This window comes from Medicago sativa, chromosome 1 (assembly GCF_051527215.1).
Source record: "Medicago sativa cultivar Bolivia chromosome 1, Bolivia_mono, whole genome shotgun sequence".
Lineage (NCBI taxonomy): Eukaryota > Viridiplantae > Streptophyta > Magnoliopsida > Fabales > Fabaceae > Medicago > Medicago sativa.
This window is the reverse complement of record NC_140749.1, coordinates 9,415,081-9,434,926: the sequence shown is the minus strand read 5'-3', so window position 1 is coordinate 9,434,926 and position 19,846 is coordinate 9,415,081. Positions and strand designations below refer to the sequence as shown.

Below are 19,846 nucleotides of genomic sequence, written 5' to 3'. Positions count from 1 at the left end.
CAAATTGGATTAAGGCTAATGCTTCAATGTTCCACCTTTTAACCAAGTGGTGTGCAAAATTATTCATATCTACGATGACTCTAGAATTTCAAGTCGTGGGGATGATATTCTATAATAAGAAAAGTTAACAACATACACTGCCATATAGGTATGTTAGGGGGTGTCATGGAGTCTCGCTTTGTTCCATTTTTACTCAATTTGTTATCACTTATGAGTGATAGACACACGAGATAAACCATTATGACTCATTAGTGGAGTTCACTTAAAAAAAGACCTATCTAACTACCACTTGTGTCTATCTCTATCATAAATGGACAACAAATAAAGCAAAGTAAATGAAGTAAAGCCGAATTGTATTCATGGGCAGAGCCGATGGAGGGGGTGATGGATGACCAGAGTCGAACGAGTACTCTAGGATGTGCATTGCTAAGGAAGAGAATTAGAAAACGCTAAATATTCTTTTAATTCCAGTGATAGTTAATGAAGATTTTCTATATATCAACAAAATACTTTTTAGCACTACATATTATTTATCAAATACATCAATGTTTACCGACTCGTAACTCTTGCTAAAAAGATTTGAGAAAGTGTTGTTTTAAGATTTTAATTGTGTCGATCAAAACTGTTTACACAAGTTTTGCATTAATGATACCAAACATAGAAGTACAGAGACAGTTGCCCAATAATTTGTCGACTAGATACACAATAAGTGGAGTTGAATCATCTCTAAAAATCAGGTTATTTCGTTTAGGCTCGTTTTTCTTTGGAAAATAATCATATTTGACGACGTATTTGATATCAAAATTTTGATGTGAATATATCATTTTCTACTTAACTAATGCTACAAGTCACTATATAGGATTTGCAACAAGAAAATGACTCATATAAAGTTGAATAGCAAAAGGGATTGGGTTATCAAAGATGTGGAAAACAATCATACCTTAATCTTTCTTTTTTCTTCTAATGAAAATGGCTCATTTAAAGTTGAATGGCAAAAGGGATTGGATTATCAAAGATGTGGAAAACAATCATACCTTAATCTTTCTTTTTCTTCTAATAATAAAGCCTATTTCTATTGGCCTTTTTTTTTTTTTTTTTTCTTTCTCATTTAAGGCAATTATTAAATAAAATACATGACCCAAAACTGATGTTTCTCTAAATTGAATCCTAACTGAAAAGAACACGGATACCGTGTGAAAAGAGAATCACACTTGAATTCAAAGGTTAGATTAATGCACAAAAATCCCTCTTGAGCTCCCAAGATGACAGCACCTCGACAAATATATAGATGTCCTAGCCTCAAAATTTCTACTCTTCGTCTTCATCGTCATCTTCGGGAGCCTCTTTTAGCCACTACAGACAAGAATAAATAAATGACTTACATAAGAAAGTAATGCATCTCATGGGATAGTTGAGAAGATGCAAGTAACATAATATTAGTTTTGTACGTGTGTAAAAATAGACGAAGATACTCACTTGAATTAATGGTTGAGCTTGGTTAACAAATACTTTATCCGCCTCATCCGCGCCTTTCTTCTCATCTTCCCAACTCAAAATAGCATCTTCTTCAATAATATCCTCGTTATACATGTAGTGCAATATCTGAAAGCAGTTAAGGAGTCAAAACACGAAGGAAAAGAGAGTCCAATGTAGTGTGAGAATATGAATCTATTGACTCCAATCATTTTACAAGTATTGTATATAGACAGCATGAAAATGGGAGATCTCAGTATAACAAAATAACTCTACTTTCTGTCAGCAAAGCAAGTAGGCGAGCGTGAAAATTTGTTGGAACTTCAATTGTGTTAGGCGAGCGTGAAAATTTGTTGGACCTTCAATTGTGTTAAAATTCATTTCACAACATTATTAACTCACTGGCTTTAGTTGTGATTCATCTTATAAGTATTTTCCTATGACCAGAGGATATAACACTGTCTAAAGTTGAGTCCATGTTATAGTTTTTCTTTCTGAGGTGCATAAAAACATCACGCATTAAGAAGCTTAATTCATGAAATATATAAAATTATTTTTAATAGTAACAGATGATATACAGCAACTTCATACTTAGATAACCTTTCTGACATGCTACCAACTGAATAAGGACAACTCAATAACCTAACCAGTAAAAGATAAAAATACCTTTGTGAACAATGGAGCAAACTCCTTCGCAGATTCCAAACACATTTCTTCAAATTTTAGAATCACTTCGATCTGGAGCAAAAAAATTGGACGTATGAGTTTATTTACAAAAGATAGTTTTTTTTCTTCACAAGCCTTATAATGAACATTGGATGATGTCATGATGATGAAATCACAATAAAAGAAGAGTGGCATAATCTCAAAAAAGATCCAGATTAAACTAAAAAATAATGCAATTGGTAATTCTTCAAATTAAAGAACACTACGCATATGAACATGAGTAACTTCAACAAGGAGAAAGAATTAACAGATGTACCTGCTCGTCCGTATCATTCAGATAGGATGCAAGAACCTTTTTCCACTTGGTAAGTACAACATGAACATTCTGAACCAAGCCATCTGAAAAATTAATCCCAGAGGCAATAATATAAATTAATCTCAAAGGCAATAATAAAATCATCAAGCAAACCCCTGAGAGTTCAAAATATAACTATATGACCAACATATATACATGTTGGAAAGTAAGATTGGGCATGAACCACTTAGCATTACCCCACTAGGAGGAGTCAGCTCCATGGATACTAACACCAATGTACTTGTCATAAACCAAAATTTCAGTAAAACCATATAGAGCAAGCGCTATTACAGTGGTTTCAGAGAACTCAAGAATGAGATAAAACTTGAAAAGAATAGAAGTGCATTTCTGCACTCAATCCTCGAATGAATATGATACAGGTAGGATGTAAGAACCTTTTTGCATTCTGTAAGTGATTTAGCTAAAAACTTATGCCAGTGGCACACAGTTCAGCACTTAGTTGAATGACTAAACTATAGATAATACAGTAGTTACAGTTAAATTATACTCTGATAGTGGTTTCTCTTTATATTTAATTAGGTATCCCTCTACCCCTTTCAATTTCAGTATCTTCTATTTGATTCAACACTTTCCTCACTAGAGACTCCCAGTTAATTCATGTAACCTGAACATTCTGCATAATTTGTTACTAAATATATCTGATAGGTTTTTCCCAAGATGCCAAGTTTTCCAACCATATCCCTCAAAAAAAAAAAAAATTCCAACCATATTCTATGCCTGATAAAAAATAAACGGGAAAGATTAAAAAGACTCTAACAACAGGAATATGGATGAAAGCTCACCAGCTGAACTATGGGGCAAGTCTACAGCATACTTCATCATTGCATAAAATAAAGCTCCAGCACAATCAGCAGCTATCTTGTTGTATGACAACCTAACACAAATAAAAATGTTTCTACAAATTAGTTCCTAGCGAATGCAGATTCAAAGTGTCATTAAATAAAAACAATCAACACATATGACGAGAACACCAGAGTCAAAGAATTGCAGTTCCAGAAAAATAATAGTTATGAATACACTCCATGAAGATGGCATAGCTTCTAGACAAAATTGAACACTGGTTCTTTAATATATTTAGATAGGGTCAGTTGAGGTTGGATGGTCTATGACTAGAGTAATGTGTGACTGTATGTAGTAAGTTTTGACTAGTGCCTGTGTTACAGTTATTGTGCACTAGGTTTCTGTTCTGTTTCTTTTTTTGAAGGGAGGTTTCTGCAATGTTATGTACCATAGTTCTGTTGTTTGTATCTAGTCTATTTTAAGAAAGTTAATATGTATCTATAGGATATTCTAACTCCGTTGAGTCGGTTAGTAGAATAACTGTCAACTTTGACAGTTATTATAAGTCTGTTAGCTGCTTGCACTGCCAGCTTTATCATGTTATTATTAGTTCGGACATGAAAACTGAAGGAAACTCAAGTATTTTATACCAAGTATATGATGCATGCATGAGAAATATGAAAACAACTTACTTTTAAAGGTTTAACACATTCAAAAATATGTTTAACATCCAAAATACAGAGGGATGCCAGATATATATCGAACACACATATTTTGATGCATGAAAATCAAAATAATAGACTCAATTTCAAATAATAGACATAAGTGTATTACATACTTCAAAGAATTGACTTCTAAAGTCAAATGGTTTTCTTGTATGTTTTCAAGCACAGCCCTCAGAAAAGTTGCTTCAACCTGCAAATGACAGAATATTAAAAAATGAATATCCACAAAATGCAACCGATGTAAGTTTATATGTCAAAAAACTCACCTCTTTGTCAAAGTCATCTCTTAAATCATCATTATCATCGTCATCTGAATCATTAGGATTAGGTAACAGCTCCCCAGAAGGTGGAAGAATACTGCCATCATGAATTAACTCCAGTTCATCTTCCATAGCTTTCACTGCCTCCAAAATTTTATCTTCAGTAATAGGTGCCACTGAATGCCTCCACTCTTCCTCATGACCTCCTTCACATTTTGGCCAAACATAACCAGCCCCACCAAAACCTAGCTGATTAAAAAAAGAAAGTAAAATAAGAAACAGTGAATTCCCTTTAAAATGAAAATTCTATCAATCAAATCTTAGTGTAACTAAACAGAACATCTCTATCACAGCATGTATCCACTACAATCATTTGCATGGTCCAGATGAATTGTTCACTAAGAAACACAAAGTATCAGTAAATTACTAGGTTGGAGTTAAGCAATCTCCAGATATATTGTTTATACACTACCAACGATACTTGAAAAATCAGATAAGATAATATATTGCGAATAAGTTTGTCGGTGCTCAGAAGAAAGACGTCTCTCATATATCAGCTTCAAACTTCAATCTATATGTCCTTGTGAGCTTAGCTCGGTTGGTAGGGACAATGCATAATATATGCAAGGTCCGGGGTTCAAACCACGGCCACCACCAAAAAAAAAAAAACTTCAATCTATATACTCATGATGAAAGAAAAAAAAAACAGGGATCACATGACAAAATCAACAAAGAGTTGAATTACAACAAGCACAGGGTGAAATTAAAGCTAGAGGTACTCCTATCCTGTGTAGATCTGTTAGTTTAAGTGCAACAGTCATAAACTAGCCCATCTCCCTCTCACATCAATGAAGAAAACAATGACCGAATAGAACACAGTTCTAACACAAACAGTTACTTAGTATCTTCAGGCTGGACAACTCAACCAAATAGATTTCAATCAAAAAAAAAAAAATTGCATTTGAACAGACAACATTTATCCAATGTTAAATGTAAATTAAATTCTACAATTTGGTTGACGGAACCAGAAAACTTACATCTCTAAAATGTTATTTGGCAGTAACAATTATATTAAATATCAACAGAAACAATATGACAGCAGTAAAGCTAAACAATGGTCAACAACATAAATTAAGAAGTTTTCCGGAACAAACCTCTGAAGCAGGGTTAAAATGTCCATCCAATAATTCAGAAGCAGTTTCTCCATCTGACTTATCCACTGTGCTGGTGATGGCTGCATAAATGAAAATGGTAACTGAAAGCTATATATATGCATTTAACCTATCTACATACAAAAAACATATCCACATCCACACATAGTATAAAGAAAATAAATTTACTTGCAACTCAATGGAGGATAGCATGAAAATCAAGTAATGTATTTTTTTAGGACCTAAATTTTTATCAAATACCAGTTACAGTTAAGGACCTCAACTTTATTAAATTTAAAATATATTTTTATAAATTAAATGATGAAAAGACAAAAATATCAAACTTGATAAATGAAAATGGTTTATAATAACAAAATACATGGTATATATGTCCTCCAATTCCCATTCTTTTTTTAAATGATAAATATTTTTTAAATGTTTATGCACTTATCGAGGATCTGAACACTTTTTCCACAGAAAAACTAGAGAAAGAGGAAGACTAAGAAAAATTGTGTGAGACCGTTCATTCAAAAGGACTCGAATCTATACAGCCTCTCTAAATTGGATTTTGAAAACCATACAAGAGAGGTTGACCCATGTACTCAAGCCAACAAAGTTAGAAAATGTTTCAATAGTGACTATTGCACTTTCAAAAACATACTGACTAGCCAGAATTAGCTAAACAATTACATCTCATTCAACAACAGTTTGACCAAAACACTTAAATACTAATGCAATAATCCAATTCTTTGCAAGAGAAAAATCTTTAGGCAAGCTGATAGAACCCATAAATTTGAAGGTAACTCTGTATTATTTAACTGGAAAATGATGAGCTCAAAGCTCTTACAAAGATGAAAACAGAAAACTGAGAGGATAAACCAGAGTTCAAAGAACTCCTACCAGAGTTAAGCTCCTAGATCAGAGAGAACTTCTCTCCTACACAACTCTCAGCAAACTTTCTGACTGCTTCACCGTCTAGGATTCCCTCTGTTTAATAACTGAAATTCTCCCTTGATTCCAATAATTATTCTAACTGTTTGTGTTCCCTCCCACAGCTTCTACAGGCTTCTAGAAGCTGTACTTGTGTGGTTTGGGCCCAGTAATTGGGCCAACACATGTACAGGAATTCAGGGTTCTCACACAAGCATTAAAGAAATTTATTCCAATCCAAAATATTTATAAAAGATTCAGTGTATGCACCTCGGTATCTCTTTTATATTATTAGAATTAAACAAATCAAGTCTTCTTTAAAACCAAAACATCTAATCAAGCTCAAAATACATATTTGAAGAATTAAATACCACCAATTCATTCAGTTCTAAGGAAAGAAAATTTTCCTCACTATCAGCCAGGCAATATTTCATATGCTAGCAGCAATATCTCATTTCCAATTGCTAATAATGTAATTCAATAATAATAGGGCACAGTTAAAAGCTTTATGAAAATTCGGCAATACCACTAGTACTATCAGCATATTCGAGCTCTTCGTCGCTATCTTCCTCAACCGGCTGCTGTAGTAGAGATACTTGTGAATAAGGAGGAACAACAAACTCCTGCCCAACTACAACCTGGAAACATGAAAGACAACTAAGTCCCTATATTTCCATCTTACGAAGAATAACTGGAAAAAAGTATCTATATTCCCATCTAATGAGAAAAAAAAACAGAAATAAACAAGCACAGAGAATTTCACAAACATCTTACATACACTTAGGATCATCAAACATGAAATAAATCACTACATTGTTATATGTACAGCAGCATAAGAAAGAAAATTATGACCACTACTAATGGTTAATATATTATAATAATACTAAAATACTAAACACACAAATTAAAGGCTTCAATTATTCTCAAGCATCAACTAAAGCATATAGTTTAAATACTTAGATTTAGTGACCACCTGAATATTGTGGTGAAGTGTGAAAAATTTCAAAGCAGTCCAAACATATGAGAAACATGAAGGATGGAAGTATGGGTACTAAAATTGTATCAAACCTTAAAAGACAGCACAACACCAGGTTCCAGAGCAGATCCTGATTTCATAATCACCCCCTCACATACAATGGCATGCCTAAGTTCACAGCCATCTTCTATGGTGACATTGTCCCATATATAGCATCCCTCTATGTGTACGGTTGACCCGATTTTGCATCCTACTCCGACGACGGAATTTAAAATCTTCGTGTTCTTGCCAATTTTGGTGCCAGATCCTATAACAGAGAACGGGCCAACAACAGCTGATTGTGCTTGCGAAATATCTGATAGGGGAGAAAAGAATTTGTCAAAACTTCATACATTCAATTAATGGAAACAACACAATAGGTAAAATTAGTTTTGACCCAGCAATCTACAAGGGTGATACGATAATTACTTTCATTATGAAATAATACAATAATTACTTGCTGACTTAATCATTCAAAAAAATGAAGTTTATATATAATGAACAGCATGAATTAAGCAAACAGGCAAACATATAACTGGAAACTAGAGCCAATATAAGCTTGCCATTTTATCATTTAATGTTACAAACTTTTCACCAACACACCCAATTAGCACCAAAACTTTCATCCATACCTGAGCCACGGTATATTCCCTGTCTTTCAAGCTTCGTAGCTGTGTTGCCAAAATTCATAACATCTGGTACCAGTGGATATGTCCATCTATGAATTATATCCTTGCTGACAGTGTCATAACTTCGGAAATTATCAATCCTTGCAGCATAATCTGCGCGGATTTCATGAACAAAAATTTTGTATCCCATTATCTGAAAGAAATATAAGGTAATGTTGATGAGGTGCATACAGAATGCTAAAATCAAGAATAAGTGCCACAAAAGAATATATTGGAAACATAAATGATGAGCTTTAGGACATGTGCAAAAAACAAAATATATTTTCTAAGTCTAAATGTCCAATGCAAGTCCATAAACTGTTGAAGTGTTTCAGTACTGATGTACAGTTTATCAATATGAAAGAGCATTCAATTTTTTAAATGTTCTCAACAAACAGGGCACCTCAGACGAAATGTAGGTCTGCCTGTAAGAGATAAACAAGTAGATCTTTTTTCACGCAAAAAAAAAAAAATGATTCAAAAGGATAAGCTTTTTCCATCTATTAAAAAGGATAAGCTGATTCAAAAGGACTTAAGAACTTCTGAAACAATAATTCATGACAGTTCAACATGTGGAAGAGAAATTACATCATCAAGAAGCAGTCCCTTGACAAAATGACGCCGAAGATGTTGGTAGTCAAAATTGTCTGTAAATAGGCTAAGGACTTCCGGCGAGCAGATGTCAATGTAACAATCCTGCAGAAAAGAAATCATTCACTTAATGACCTCAGAAAGTTTCATAGCTTCTCAGGAGAGAGATATGACCAAACAAAGTAGCATTAATAATAACAGTAACTAGCTCTGCAATCAACTGACAATAAACTTCAAATAGTAATAAATCATTGATTCATTTGGGAATCAAACAATCATTTCCTAGCATAGCCCAATCATGAGGTTGAAATGACAATAAACATCACAGGTATTTTTTTTTAGGAGAAAACATCACAGTTATTCGTGGTCATGAATATCTAAAAATAAATAAATACATGCATTTTGTCCGATAATAATTCGTTTACGAGCACGTAGCTGCAAACCAATTTCTCTTTAGTGTGAAGTTAACCTGAAAGCAAAGCAGAAAGATAGGAAAAAAGGGGCTCAACCTGCTTGTCATGGTGCAGAGAGAGGGAAGGATTATCAGCAAGCAATGAATTTTCAAGATGTAGAGTGCCTTTTGAGAAGTCTGCTTTATCCTCGTAATACAAAAGTTGCTTGGTATTAGGATCAATAGCCATGAAAATTTCATCGGTACCAAGTCGAGACTGATGGATAGCTGGATGAGTTTTTGACCGTTTAATAACCATGGTCATTACAGCATTACTATCTTTCTTCTTCCTTTCTTTATGTTCTAAAAGTGCCTGAGTAAGCGACATGTTGCTTACAGTATCTCCACTGATAAGGACAAAGTCTCCTTGTATCTTCAAAATAGAAAATAATCCAATAGTGTTACTACACAAAACTAAATTAGTAAAAGCGTGAAAAGAAACTACATTAATAATCACTACTCAGACAGTCACAAACAACAACAGCATGACGTGTAAACTGTATTAACTATTTTAAATAATGCACCAAATTATAAAAACAAATTACTATGACACATGTAAGGTTCTGATTGCTTCCTTGTTCCTTTAAAGAACCAATAGAACAGAGCATACATAAATTCTCATCATACAGCTATGCTGCTACTACTAATGAAACAAACAACAAGAGGTGAGAATGACTTATTATCTTTTACAAGACCAAAATCTGTTTATTACAAAAACAAAAAAAAGAGAACTCAATTCTAAGAAAGCCATAACCTTATCTAGACTAGGCAATAGCACCAATGGCAATAGCACCTTACAACAACAACCAAAGCCTTATCTCACTAAGTGGGGTCGGCTACATGGATCAAATGACGCCATAGTGTTCTATCAAAAACCATATATGGATTCATTGACCTCTAAATCTTTTCTAATGGTTTCTCTAATGGTTTTCTTAGGTCTTCCTCTACCTCTTCTAACCTGACTCTCCTCCATTTGATCTACTCTTCTTACAACGGCATCTACGGGTCTTCTCTCTACATGTCCAAACCATCTAAGCCTATTTTCTACCAACTTTTCTACTATAGGTGCTACCCCCACTCTCTCTCTAATGGTATCATTCCTAATCCTATCCTGTCTAGTCTTGCCACTCATCCAACGCAACATCCTCATCTCCGCTACGCTTACTTTACTCTCGTGTTGGCTCTTAACCGCCCAACACTCCGTACCATACATCATTGCCGGTCTGACTGTTGTCCGATAGAACTTTCCTTTCGGCTTAAGTGGTACTTTCTTATCGCACAAACTCTGTATCACATTTCAAAAACTCAAACCAAAAACAATGAATTCATAAATTCAACCAAAAATAATGAATAAACGCATCAAAATTCAACAATTCAAACAAAAAATAACAAATTCATGTTTATGAATGAACATTGCAAGAATCAACAAAAAAATAGAAATTACCTTGGGGCGTTCAAGAGTGATAGGTCTAAACTTGGTAGTAAAACTATCAGCCAACATAATCGCCTGTAACGGAACACGAACAAGCTCATCGTGGTCCTCTGAAACCCTAGCAGCGCTTTTCTTCGGTGCTCCCATTTTCTTGGTAATAAATATAAGTGACCCAATTAAAAATTTTAAAAGTTACATACCAAACCTAAACTAAAAAATAAGATAAGAGACAAAAAAAAATTATTTTAACCAAACTACAACTTTATTGCATAACTCTAGATATCAACTAAATAATTAAAACCAACACATCCTTAATCAAGAACATAGTCACATAATTCGTCGGTAAAGTGGAGAACCGCGAATTGGTTCGTGCGAACCGGTTCGCGGTTCTTTCGCGTATTGGTTCGCCCAAATTCGTTCACGAATTCGCAGAAACAAGCGCACCGCAGAACCCGCAAAAAAAATCTGGAAAAAAAACATACCGGTAAACCGAGGTTTTGTTTTATGAAGATGAAGAGAAGAAATAGATCCAAATCTCAAGTGGTGGTGAGAGTTTAGAGGCTTGAAATCGATTTTGTAATAGCAATGAAGTGTGGCATGTATATCTTTTCATCCTTCCATGTTACCCGTCTGGCCTTCTGTATCTGCGTTTTCTTCCTGCGGCTGCACGTGTTGCTAGGTTGAAGAAGAGAGTTGATTGGGCTGGGCTGCACATTTTCTGACCCGACCCATTTAATTGACTCTTTATGTTGGCCTTTTTTTTATTGTTTCTTTTCAACCATCAAAAAAAATTTGACCCACCAAAAACCATTAATCAAGTTGCACTTTATTTTTATTTTTTTTAAAATAATAATTTTATTTTTGAAATACTTATTTCAATCATTTACTTATATTTAGAGATTAGTAATAAATTTTAAATTTTGTTTAAAATTCTAGTAAAAAATAATATATTTTTTAAATTTATTGATAGTTTAGTATACTTAATTGGATAGTAATAGTACTACGAACCGACGCGAACCGAAGCTCTATACCCCAGACGTACCGAATTCTTCTGATGTCGCGTACCGCGAACCCGTACCCGTACCGCGTACCAAAGCGAATTGCGAATTGTGTGACTATGATCAAGAATAAAACTCATGCACTCAGTGTTAAAGCAGCTATCAAATTATATAATGTAAAGGCAGTGACGAATCCAGGAATTTTGGAAAGTGGGGCACCACGTATATATAAATTTGAAACATTAAATAAACATATATATATATATATATATATTTCATTTATATATATATATATATATATATATAGAGGATGTATATTATGAGAATGACTATTTTATATGAGAATGATGAGGATGATTATCAACCATTAGATCTGAAATAGATGGTTGAGATTAAAAATGGACACATGCACCTTAGCTTATCATATCAATTCTCATAAACTCATTTCCCTTTTCATCTTCTTCTCCCTACAACCCTTGACTCTCTTCTTCTTCGTTCATATCCCTTTCTTCTTATAAACACTATCAACATTATGTGCAATATCCACTAAACCGATTCCAGATTATAGAATACATTTATTTAGATCTAAACATTTATTTGGGAATTCTAATATTTTACCTTTCCAGATCTAACCTAATTTACCCCTTTTTGATATTTCTTCCTGTTGAATTGGAAGTGTATATGTTAGATATACTTGATGTGACCATTGAAGAAGAATGACGAAAACCTTTCCGAATTTTATACTCATAATTAATTAATTATCATTGTCTCGTTTTATGGTACAATTGTTCTTGCTTGACCTGTTTCCAGCATTAATTCAATTAACCTATGATAAGAGATGATTCACATGAATATATATAGGATGAAGCGGCCTTGGAAGGAATAAGAAACAAAAGGGTTAACAAAGAAGTGAGAAGAAGGTGGGATTCGTTTGCAATTCTCCAGGAGGATATAGGATATGTGATAGACTACATCAAAACATAATTATTAATTAAATGGAGTTTTTAATCTCAACCATCTATTTTTAATCTAATGTTTGATAATCATTCTCATCATTCTCATATAAAATAGCCATTCTCATAATATACATCCTCTATATATATATATATATATATATATATATATATATATATATATATATATATATATATATATATATATATATATATATATATATATATATATATATATTTCATTTTTAATAGCATAAATATACAATCTTCTTTTCAAAAATCTTTCCATTGCTTAGTGCTAGAAATCAAATAAAAATACCACAATTAAAATTTTGTGATCATTTAGTAAACTCATGTACAATAACGAATAACCCCAAATTCCTTAAAAAAAAAAAAACGAATAATCCCAAATAAATACTAACAAACCCTAACAATGGAATTTCCACCATTAAACAAAAATTCAAGACCAATAAATGAAATAAACAAATTAAAAACTACAAATGAACAAGATTGAAAATATAAAATAAGGGGGCTTACCTATTAGAATATTAACTATGGAGGTTGAAGAAAACAGTGGCAGAAAACTGAATAAGGGAATGGAGTGCAGCAAGTATGATGGGGTTGTCCTTGTTATCAGTGTGTTCTATTCGATTGGAAACATGCGGTATCAGATTCATGGATTTGTGAGTGAGGGAGGGTGATGGAAAAAATGCTGAGAAATGAATGACGAGAGAGAGAAGACAATTGAAATTGGTAAAGCATACAAAGATTGGAAACATGTGGGTCTCACTTCTTCTATCTACCCTCACGTTTCTTCCACTCCTTTCTTATTATACTATTTAATTATACTATTTTTTTATTTTTTTAATTGGAAATGGTTGTGTATGTGATGTTATGTTAAAGTGTGTGTTTATGTGTGGGTCAATAGAAAAGTGTTGTGTATTTTTGTGTGGGCCATTTAGTCAACATTTCAACTATAATTATATATTACTATATTTCTACCACCAAAAAAAAATTTCAAAATTTAGTGCAGGCACAAGCCCACACAGTCTTGTGCTTGCATCCGTCCCTGTGTAAAGGTCTAATCTAAAATCTAAACTCCATAAAAACATTAAAAAAAAAAAAACTTTATCACTGAGTGAGAGGCTTACGAAATGGAAGTGAGATTGGGAAGAGAGAGAGAGTGAGGATGGAATCGGAGAGAGAAGCAGCAAGAGAGAGAGAGAGAAAGAGGTTGGTGATTGAAGAAGAGTCAATAGGGAGGTGTTTGGAACCAAAAACGCTTAAAGCTTCCAGCGTTGTAGCCACTAGAATCGATTATGGGCTTTTGGGTCTACTATTTAGATTAGAGTATTACTTTCCCCACCCTATAGGTTTCTCGCGCGCCCTACATTTTTTCCAAAAATGCCCTTGTGCATTCCGGATTTTAAAATCTGGACAATTCTTATGTATAATCAACCATCAGACTCTCACATTTCAGCAGTTTTGATTTTTGCTTTTAAAAACAACAAAAAAACTAAGTAAAAATGCTAAAAACCTGTCAAATAAAATCATAAAAATATAAAAATAGCATCAAAAAATTCTAAAAATCAAATAAAACTAATGCAAATTTTTTCGAATTTTTCTGAGAATGTGAAAAATTAAAAAAAATTAAAAATGGGTCTAAACGATGAAATTTTGGATTTTGAGGGGCGGAGTCCCGTAAGAAGTCTCTTCTAAGGGAGTCATGGTCCTTGAATTTTTTCTGATTTTATGGGAAAGCTTCGGAGCAATCCGATCAAGTAGCCCGAAAACACGATTTTTGACTAAGAACAGGTAACAATGACCCAAAAACAGAATGATGAGAGTTAGGAAGATTAATATTGTCTCTAAAATGACTATCCATGTTACAAACATTTTTAGAACTTGTGCTGATACAGTTCGGATTATATAATCCGAACTGTTTTACCTTAAAAAAGGGTGTTTATGGGGTTTCCGGGTTATGTAATCCGGAAACATCATGTAACGCGCCCTATTTTTTGAAGTTTCCGGATTAAAAAATCCGGAAAAATCCGTAACTCCATTTTTCACCCTATAACAAAGGAAAACACCATTCCGGATTATGAAATCCGGAAACCTCAAGGGCATTTTTGGAAAAAACGCAGGGCGCGCGAGAAACCTGTAGGGTGGGAAAAGTAACAAATTATTGATTACATCCTCCTCTCAAAAGTCATAGCCATAAGATACAACAAATTATTGATTACATCCTCCTCTCAAAAGTCATTGTCATACGATACAACAAAACTCATACCAAAAGAAAAACACTTGAGAAAAAAAAGATAAGCATGCACAAGTTAATATTATATGGGAAAACTCAAGTTAATATTTCCGAAAATCAATTTTAACCTGTTTTCGAAATCAAATAACAGTATAACTGTAACTCTGTAACAGTAGAACAGTATAGCTTAGCAGACAGTTTATTTCCCATTCTCAAAATCACTCTCAAAATCAAGGCTGGATGATGATGCATTACATGTCTCACCCTTATGAAAAATCCAAACTAACATAGAAATAAGATCAACTGAACAGTGTAATTTGCAAAAGGGTTTATTAGGGTCATTTGGAAATTGAATGTGAAACCAAATCAAAAATCAAATTATTACCAGACAATAACAATAAGAGAAACATCATCAACAACAACAACAAACCAACAAATGGATTCAGGATTCTAAAATCGAAACGAAAAAGGAAAATCAAATGAGGAGATTGAAAAATAACTTACAATTAGGGTTTGTGGTTGTGCAACCGTGACGGACGGAGAGAGATGGATACAGAGAGAAGATGAGTAAGTATATGGTGAGCTTCGATGGAGAGATGGAGGGCGCCGCCGTGCCGGATTAGTTCAGAGAGAAGAAGGTCGAACTCACGCCAGACCAGATAGAAGAGAGAAGAGTGTTTCAGGAAAAAGTGACGGTGGCATGGTTGTAAATTTCATATTAACCCAAGGATATTTTGGCAATTTCCAAAAAAATAATGGCGGGGCCATGGCCATCCCCTGCCCCCACGTGGCTCCGCCAATGCAGTGTCAATCAATTAAGAATGAATTCTGGAAATTTTTTTATTTCTACCCTACTTTATCCACAAAAATACAAATTTACCCTACTTTTTCAAAAATTTCCAAAAATACCCTACTTTTTCAGAATTTTTTCTGATTTTCTGGGAAAGTTTCGAAGCAATCAGATCAAGTATCCCGAAAACACGATTTTTGACTAAGAACAGGTAACAATGACCCAAAAACAGAAGGATGAGAGTTAGGAAGATTAATATTGTCTCTAAAATGACTATCCATGTTACAAACATTTTTAGAACTTGTGCTGATACAGTTCGGATTATATAATCCGAACTGTTTTACCTTAAAAAAGGGTGTTTATGGGGTTTCCGGATTATGTAATCCGGAAACATCATGTAACACGCCCTATTTTTTGAAGTTTCCGGATTAAAAAATCCGGAAAAATCCGTAACTCCATTTTTCACCCTATAACAAAGGAAAACACCATTCCGGATTATGAAATCCGGAAACCTCAAGGGCATTTTTGGAAAAAACGCAGGGCGCGCGAGAAACCTGTAGGGTGGGAAAAGTAACAAATTATTGATTACATCCTCCTCTCAAAAGTCATTGCCATACTGTCATACCCCAAATTTTGACCATTTGATTACACCGACACGTGTCCTTTGACCCTGATTAGTCTTTGACTTTTCAGTCGAATTTTTGGCAAAGAGGTATTTTAAAATACCTCATATGTTGGTTCCGAGTCGGGCCCTCTTCTCTCAATTGTTTTTTTATTTTTAATTTCCATCTTTTATTTAAATACTTTTTAGTTTAAATAACTTTAGTATTTTTATTTTAGTTCGTTTTCGTTTTTCAGTTGCTTTTTTGATTTATTATTATTATTATTATTATTATTATTATTATTATTATTATTATTATTATTATTATTATTATTATTATTATTGTTATTATTAGTATAGTATTTTTAGGTCCATCCTTTGTTTTCCTTGTCCCTCATGCTAATCTATCTCCCAAACATTTGTCTGCCACGCCTCCTCCACTGAGTCTGCAAACTCACGCCTCTGCCCATGCTCAACCCATACCCCCACAAACGATGCTCATGCTTCACATTCCCACAGACAAGTTCACATGGGATGCACTTTGAAGTCAGCAAACAATTTCGTTGAGAAAGGACTTTTCTTGCTGCTTATAAGGACATCAATATACAGTTTCAAGGGGACGAATTTTTACACACACAGAGAAAACCACACAAAAAAACCTGCATCAAAATTCAAGTCACTATAACCAAACGAAACACCCCAATATCAAACCCCAAATGAAATCAATTCTAACACAACCGCACAGCAGACATAAACATCACAGACACAACCTTTTACGCACAATACACACAGCCATGCCATAATATAAACCAATCACAAATCAGTAACAATTTCAGCCAACAATCTCATAAACACACAAAGTTCATTCATAAACCAACATCAACAATACCAACCGAAAATCCTTCCTAAAATCAACCCACCAAACCGATTCAAAACATAGCAAAGAGGTAGTTTGTTTCTTTTGTTTGTTAGATCTAAGGTTTAATTTAGTTTTTATTTTGTTTTGTTTGTACAAAAAAGGGGAAACAAAAGAAAAAGAAGGAAGATGTAGGAAGAAGTAGAAAGAATAACGAGAGCAGGAAAAGAGAAACGTATGTGAAAATGAAGAAGAAAACCAGCCCATAAGCTTATATGTACATGTCAAACCGGTTCGGTTCACCTTGAACCAACCCAGGTTTGAACCGAACCGGCTCACTTCAGGCCCAGCAGCGCCTTCTCCCTTAAGCCCAAACCCATTTTATTTCCTGCATATCCTACCTTTTGATTGGACCCTGCATTGCATTCTTATTTTAGTTCATGCATTACTTTTCCCACCCTATGGCCTTCTCGCGCGCCCTATTTTTTTTTACCAAAATACCCTTTATCCGGATAATATATTCCGGACAATATTCGGAATGTATAATCCGGACCGTTTGAAAATCACCCTGTCTCGTGAGGACTTGCGAAACTTGGGGTTGGTCAGTTGAAATACAATCCGGATAACATAATCCGGACATAACAGTTGTATTCCGGAGAAGATATTCCGCACGCCCTGTATTCAAAACGAGCGGGAAAAAGTAGACGTTTTTTTTCCCGGAATATGTAATCCGGATAGCTAGGTTATATATAGTTCTCCAGAACCTAGCTGAAGTAGACCACCTTTATAAAAAAACACTCCCTACACCTCTAAAAAACACTCCATTTGGGCGAAATCTTGGTTTGGAGCAGCAATCTGGCCATCAAAGGGTGTTAACATCATCATTTTCGTCTGAATGCAAAGGGAATGTGTATATAAACCTTTCCCTAGTCGATTTTTAGGCGATTAAGATTTGATCACGTTGTATGATCTTCACTGTACTTCTCCGGAATACGTAATCCGGACTGTATTCATGCATTCCGGATAACATTTTCCGGAAACCAGCAGTACAGAAACTGTGTTCATTTTCTGACTCTGTTTTGCACTGTTTTCAGTTATGGTTGTTCCTGTTGATCCCCCGAATGATGATGTACCTCAGAATGAACCTCCTGTTGTGGAAGAGCTTCTTTTACTTGAATATGCGCATGATTCCGGAGATGCCAAATCCGAGAATCCCCCACCACCACCCCCGAAAGTAGTGGATGCTCCTCCTCCTATTCCTCCTGTTGTACCACCTCCAGTTGTTGCTGTTTGTATTGACCAGTGAGAACATTTTACCACCAAACACAAGTTTGCAACACGGAATGATTTGTTGGAGTGGGTTCGGGAGAAAGCTAGGAAGCTTGGGTTTTCCACTGTTATTGGTAAATCCGATAACGGTGGCAACGGAAGAAATGCATTTGTTACTTTGATATGTGAAAGGGGAGGTTCATACACTGAGTACAAGAGAAAGAGTCGGCGTGAGATAGCTGGTTCGGTTAAATGTGAGTGTCCATTTAGGCTGAGAGGTTACTTGTTGACTGGTGGTGAGTGGAGCCTCAAAGCTGCATCTGCACACGCTCGGTTGAAAAAGTATCTGAGTAGTAGTATGGGTGATTTGAGCACAAACTGGAAATCCGTTCATGCCATGCTAGAGCTGCAACATACCGCAATACATGCTTCGTTTCAGACGAGCATTATCATGCTTGAACATCGGTTCAAAGACAAGGTGATGTGGTCTAGGTTGATCCGGAACATTTCAAGGGAAGCTTTGCATCATCTCGTAGTGGAGTACAATAAAGCACTTGAAATTGGTACGGATAAATCAAGATGTGGTTGTTTGAGTTTGATCACATACGGGTTACCGTGTGCATGTATGCTAGCTTTGAAGATCAAGAACGGCACCGCCATTCGTTTGGAAGAAATTCACACCCACTGGAAGAGGTTGGGGTTCGAGTACGAGGTTGACCCGAAGCTTAAAAAAGAAGACATCTCTCTATTGCCAGAATGGGATATTCTCCAGGTATTTTGTTCAAAACTGTCTCTGTTTATGTTCTGCCCAGGATTTCTGTTTCTGTATTCTGTACTGGTGCAATCCAGATTACATAATTCGGACATAACAGTTGTATTCCGGAATATGTAATCCGGATAAGTAGCATTTACGCCCCATGCAAGTGCATTTAAGGCTCATGCAAAGGGTGTATCGGGAAGTTCCGGATTATACAATCCGGATTAGCTTGTCTATTTCGGATTGTATAATCCGGAAGTCACTAGTAGTAACAGAATGGCATGTTTCTGACTGGTTTTCCTCTGACTGTTTTGTTACACATTGTAGGCGCGGTTCAAGGACGCCGATTACAACATGAAAGTGCATTTGAAAGAACAATTCCGGCAATTTGTTTTACCGGAGACCACCTCTATGCGTCCACCGCCAAATAAGGTCACCACCAAAGGAGCTCCAAAGAAAGATAAGCAAAGCATTCGATCAACAAGGCGGTCCCCTTCCCTATGGGAGATTGTTGACTCCCAAGAGCAAGAAACACAGGGTTCATAGACACGGTCAACAGGGACAAGTAGAAAGAGAGCACGGAAAAGCAACATGTCTCCTACTCCTCCTAAGCCAATTCCAAAAAATCCCAAGAAGCCAACACCCGTTGAGGTCCACATACCAAACAAAGACCAAATCCCAATTTGGATGCATGGCTTTATTGAAAAGGTTACGGATGTACCCGGTGATGGCCATTGTGGGTTCCGAGCAGTTGCGGTCCTACGTAACTTGACTGTTGATGATCACGTATTAGTCCGGTACAACCTTTACAAAGAGCTTATCGGTGTAGAAAATGACCGCTATCGGA

At 35.1% G+C, this 19,846-nt stretch overlaps 2 protein-coding genes across 2 annotated transcripts; one reads left to right on the top strand and one right to left on the bottom strand.

Annotated features, from left to right (window-relative positions):
• Positions 1 to 984: 984 nt before the first annotated feature.
• Positions 985 to 9,482, bottom strand: LOC146952419 (uncharacterized). Its single transcript, XM_085701620.1, has 13 exons — positions 9,145 to 9,482; positions 8,633 to 8,740; positions 8,009 to 8,198; positions 7,430 to 7,692; positions 6,888 to 6,999; positions 5,435 to 5,514; positions 4,287 to 4,529; positions 4,134 to 4,210; positions 3,298 to 3,389; positions 2,456 to 2,538; positions 2,140 to 2,211; positions 1,477 to 1,602; positions 985 to 1,353 (listed from the first exon to the last, which is right to left on the bottom strand). The coding sequence occupies exons 1-13, from the start codon at positions 9,412 to 9,414 to the stop codon at positions 1,309 to 1,311; spliced, it is 1,761 nt and encodes a 586-aa protein (XP_085557746.1). The 5' UTR covers positions 9,415 to 9,482; the 3' UTR covers positions 985 to 1,308.
• Positions 9,483 to 18,069: 8,587 nt separating this feature from the next.
• Positions 18,070 to 19,545, top strand: LOC146952418 (uncharacterized). The gene is made up of 3 exons (XM_085739641.1): positions 18,070 to 18,261; positions 18,343 to 19,014; positions 19,327 to 19,545. The coding sequence occupies exons 1-3, from the start codon at positions 18,070 to 18,072 to the stop codon at positions 19,543 to 19,545; spliced, it is 1,083 nt and encodes a 360-aa protein (XP_085595767.1).
• The last annotated feature ends 301 nt before the right edge of the window (positions 19,546 to 19,846 follow it).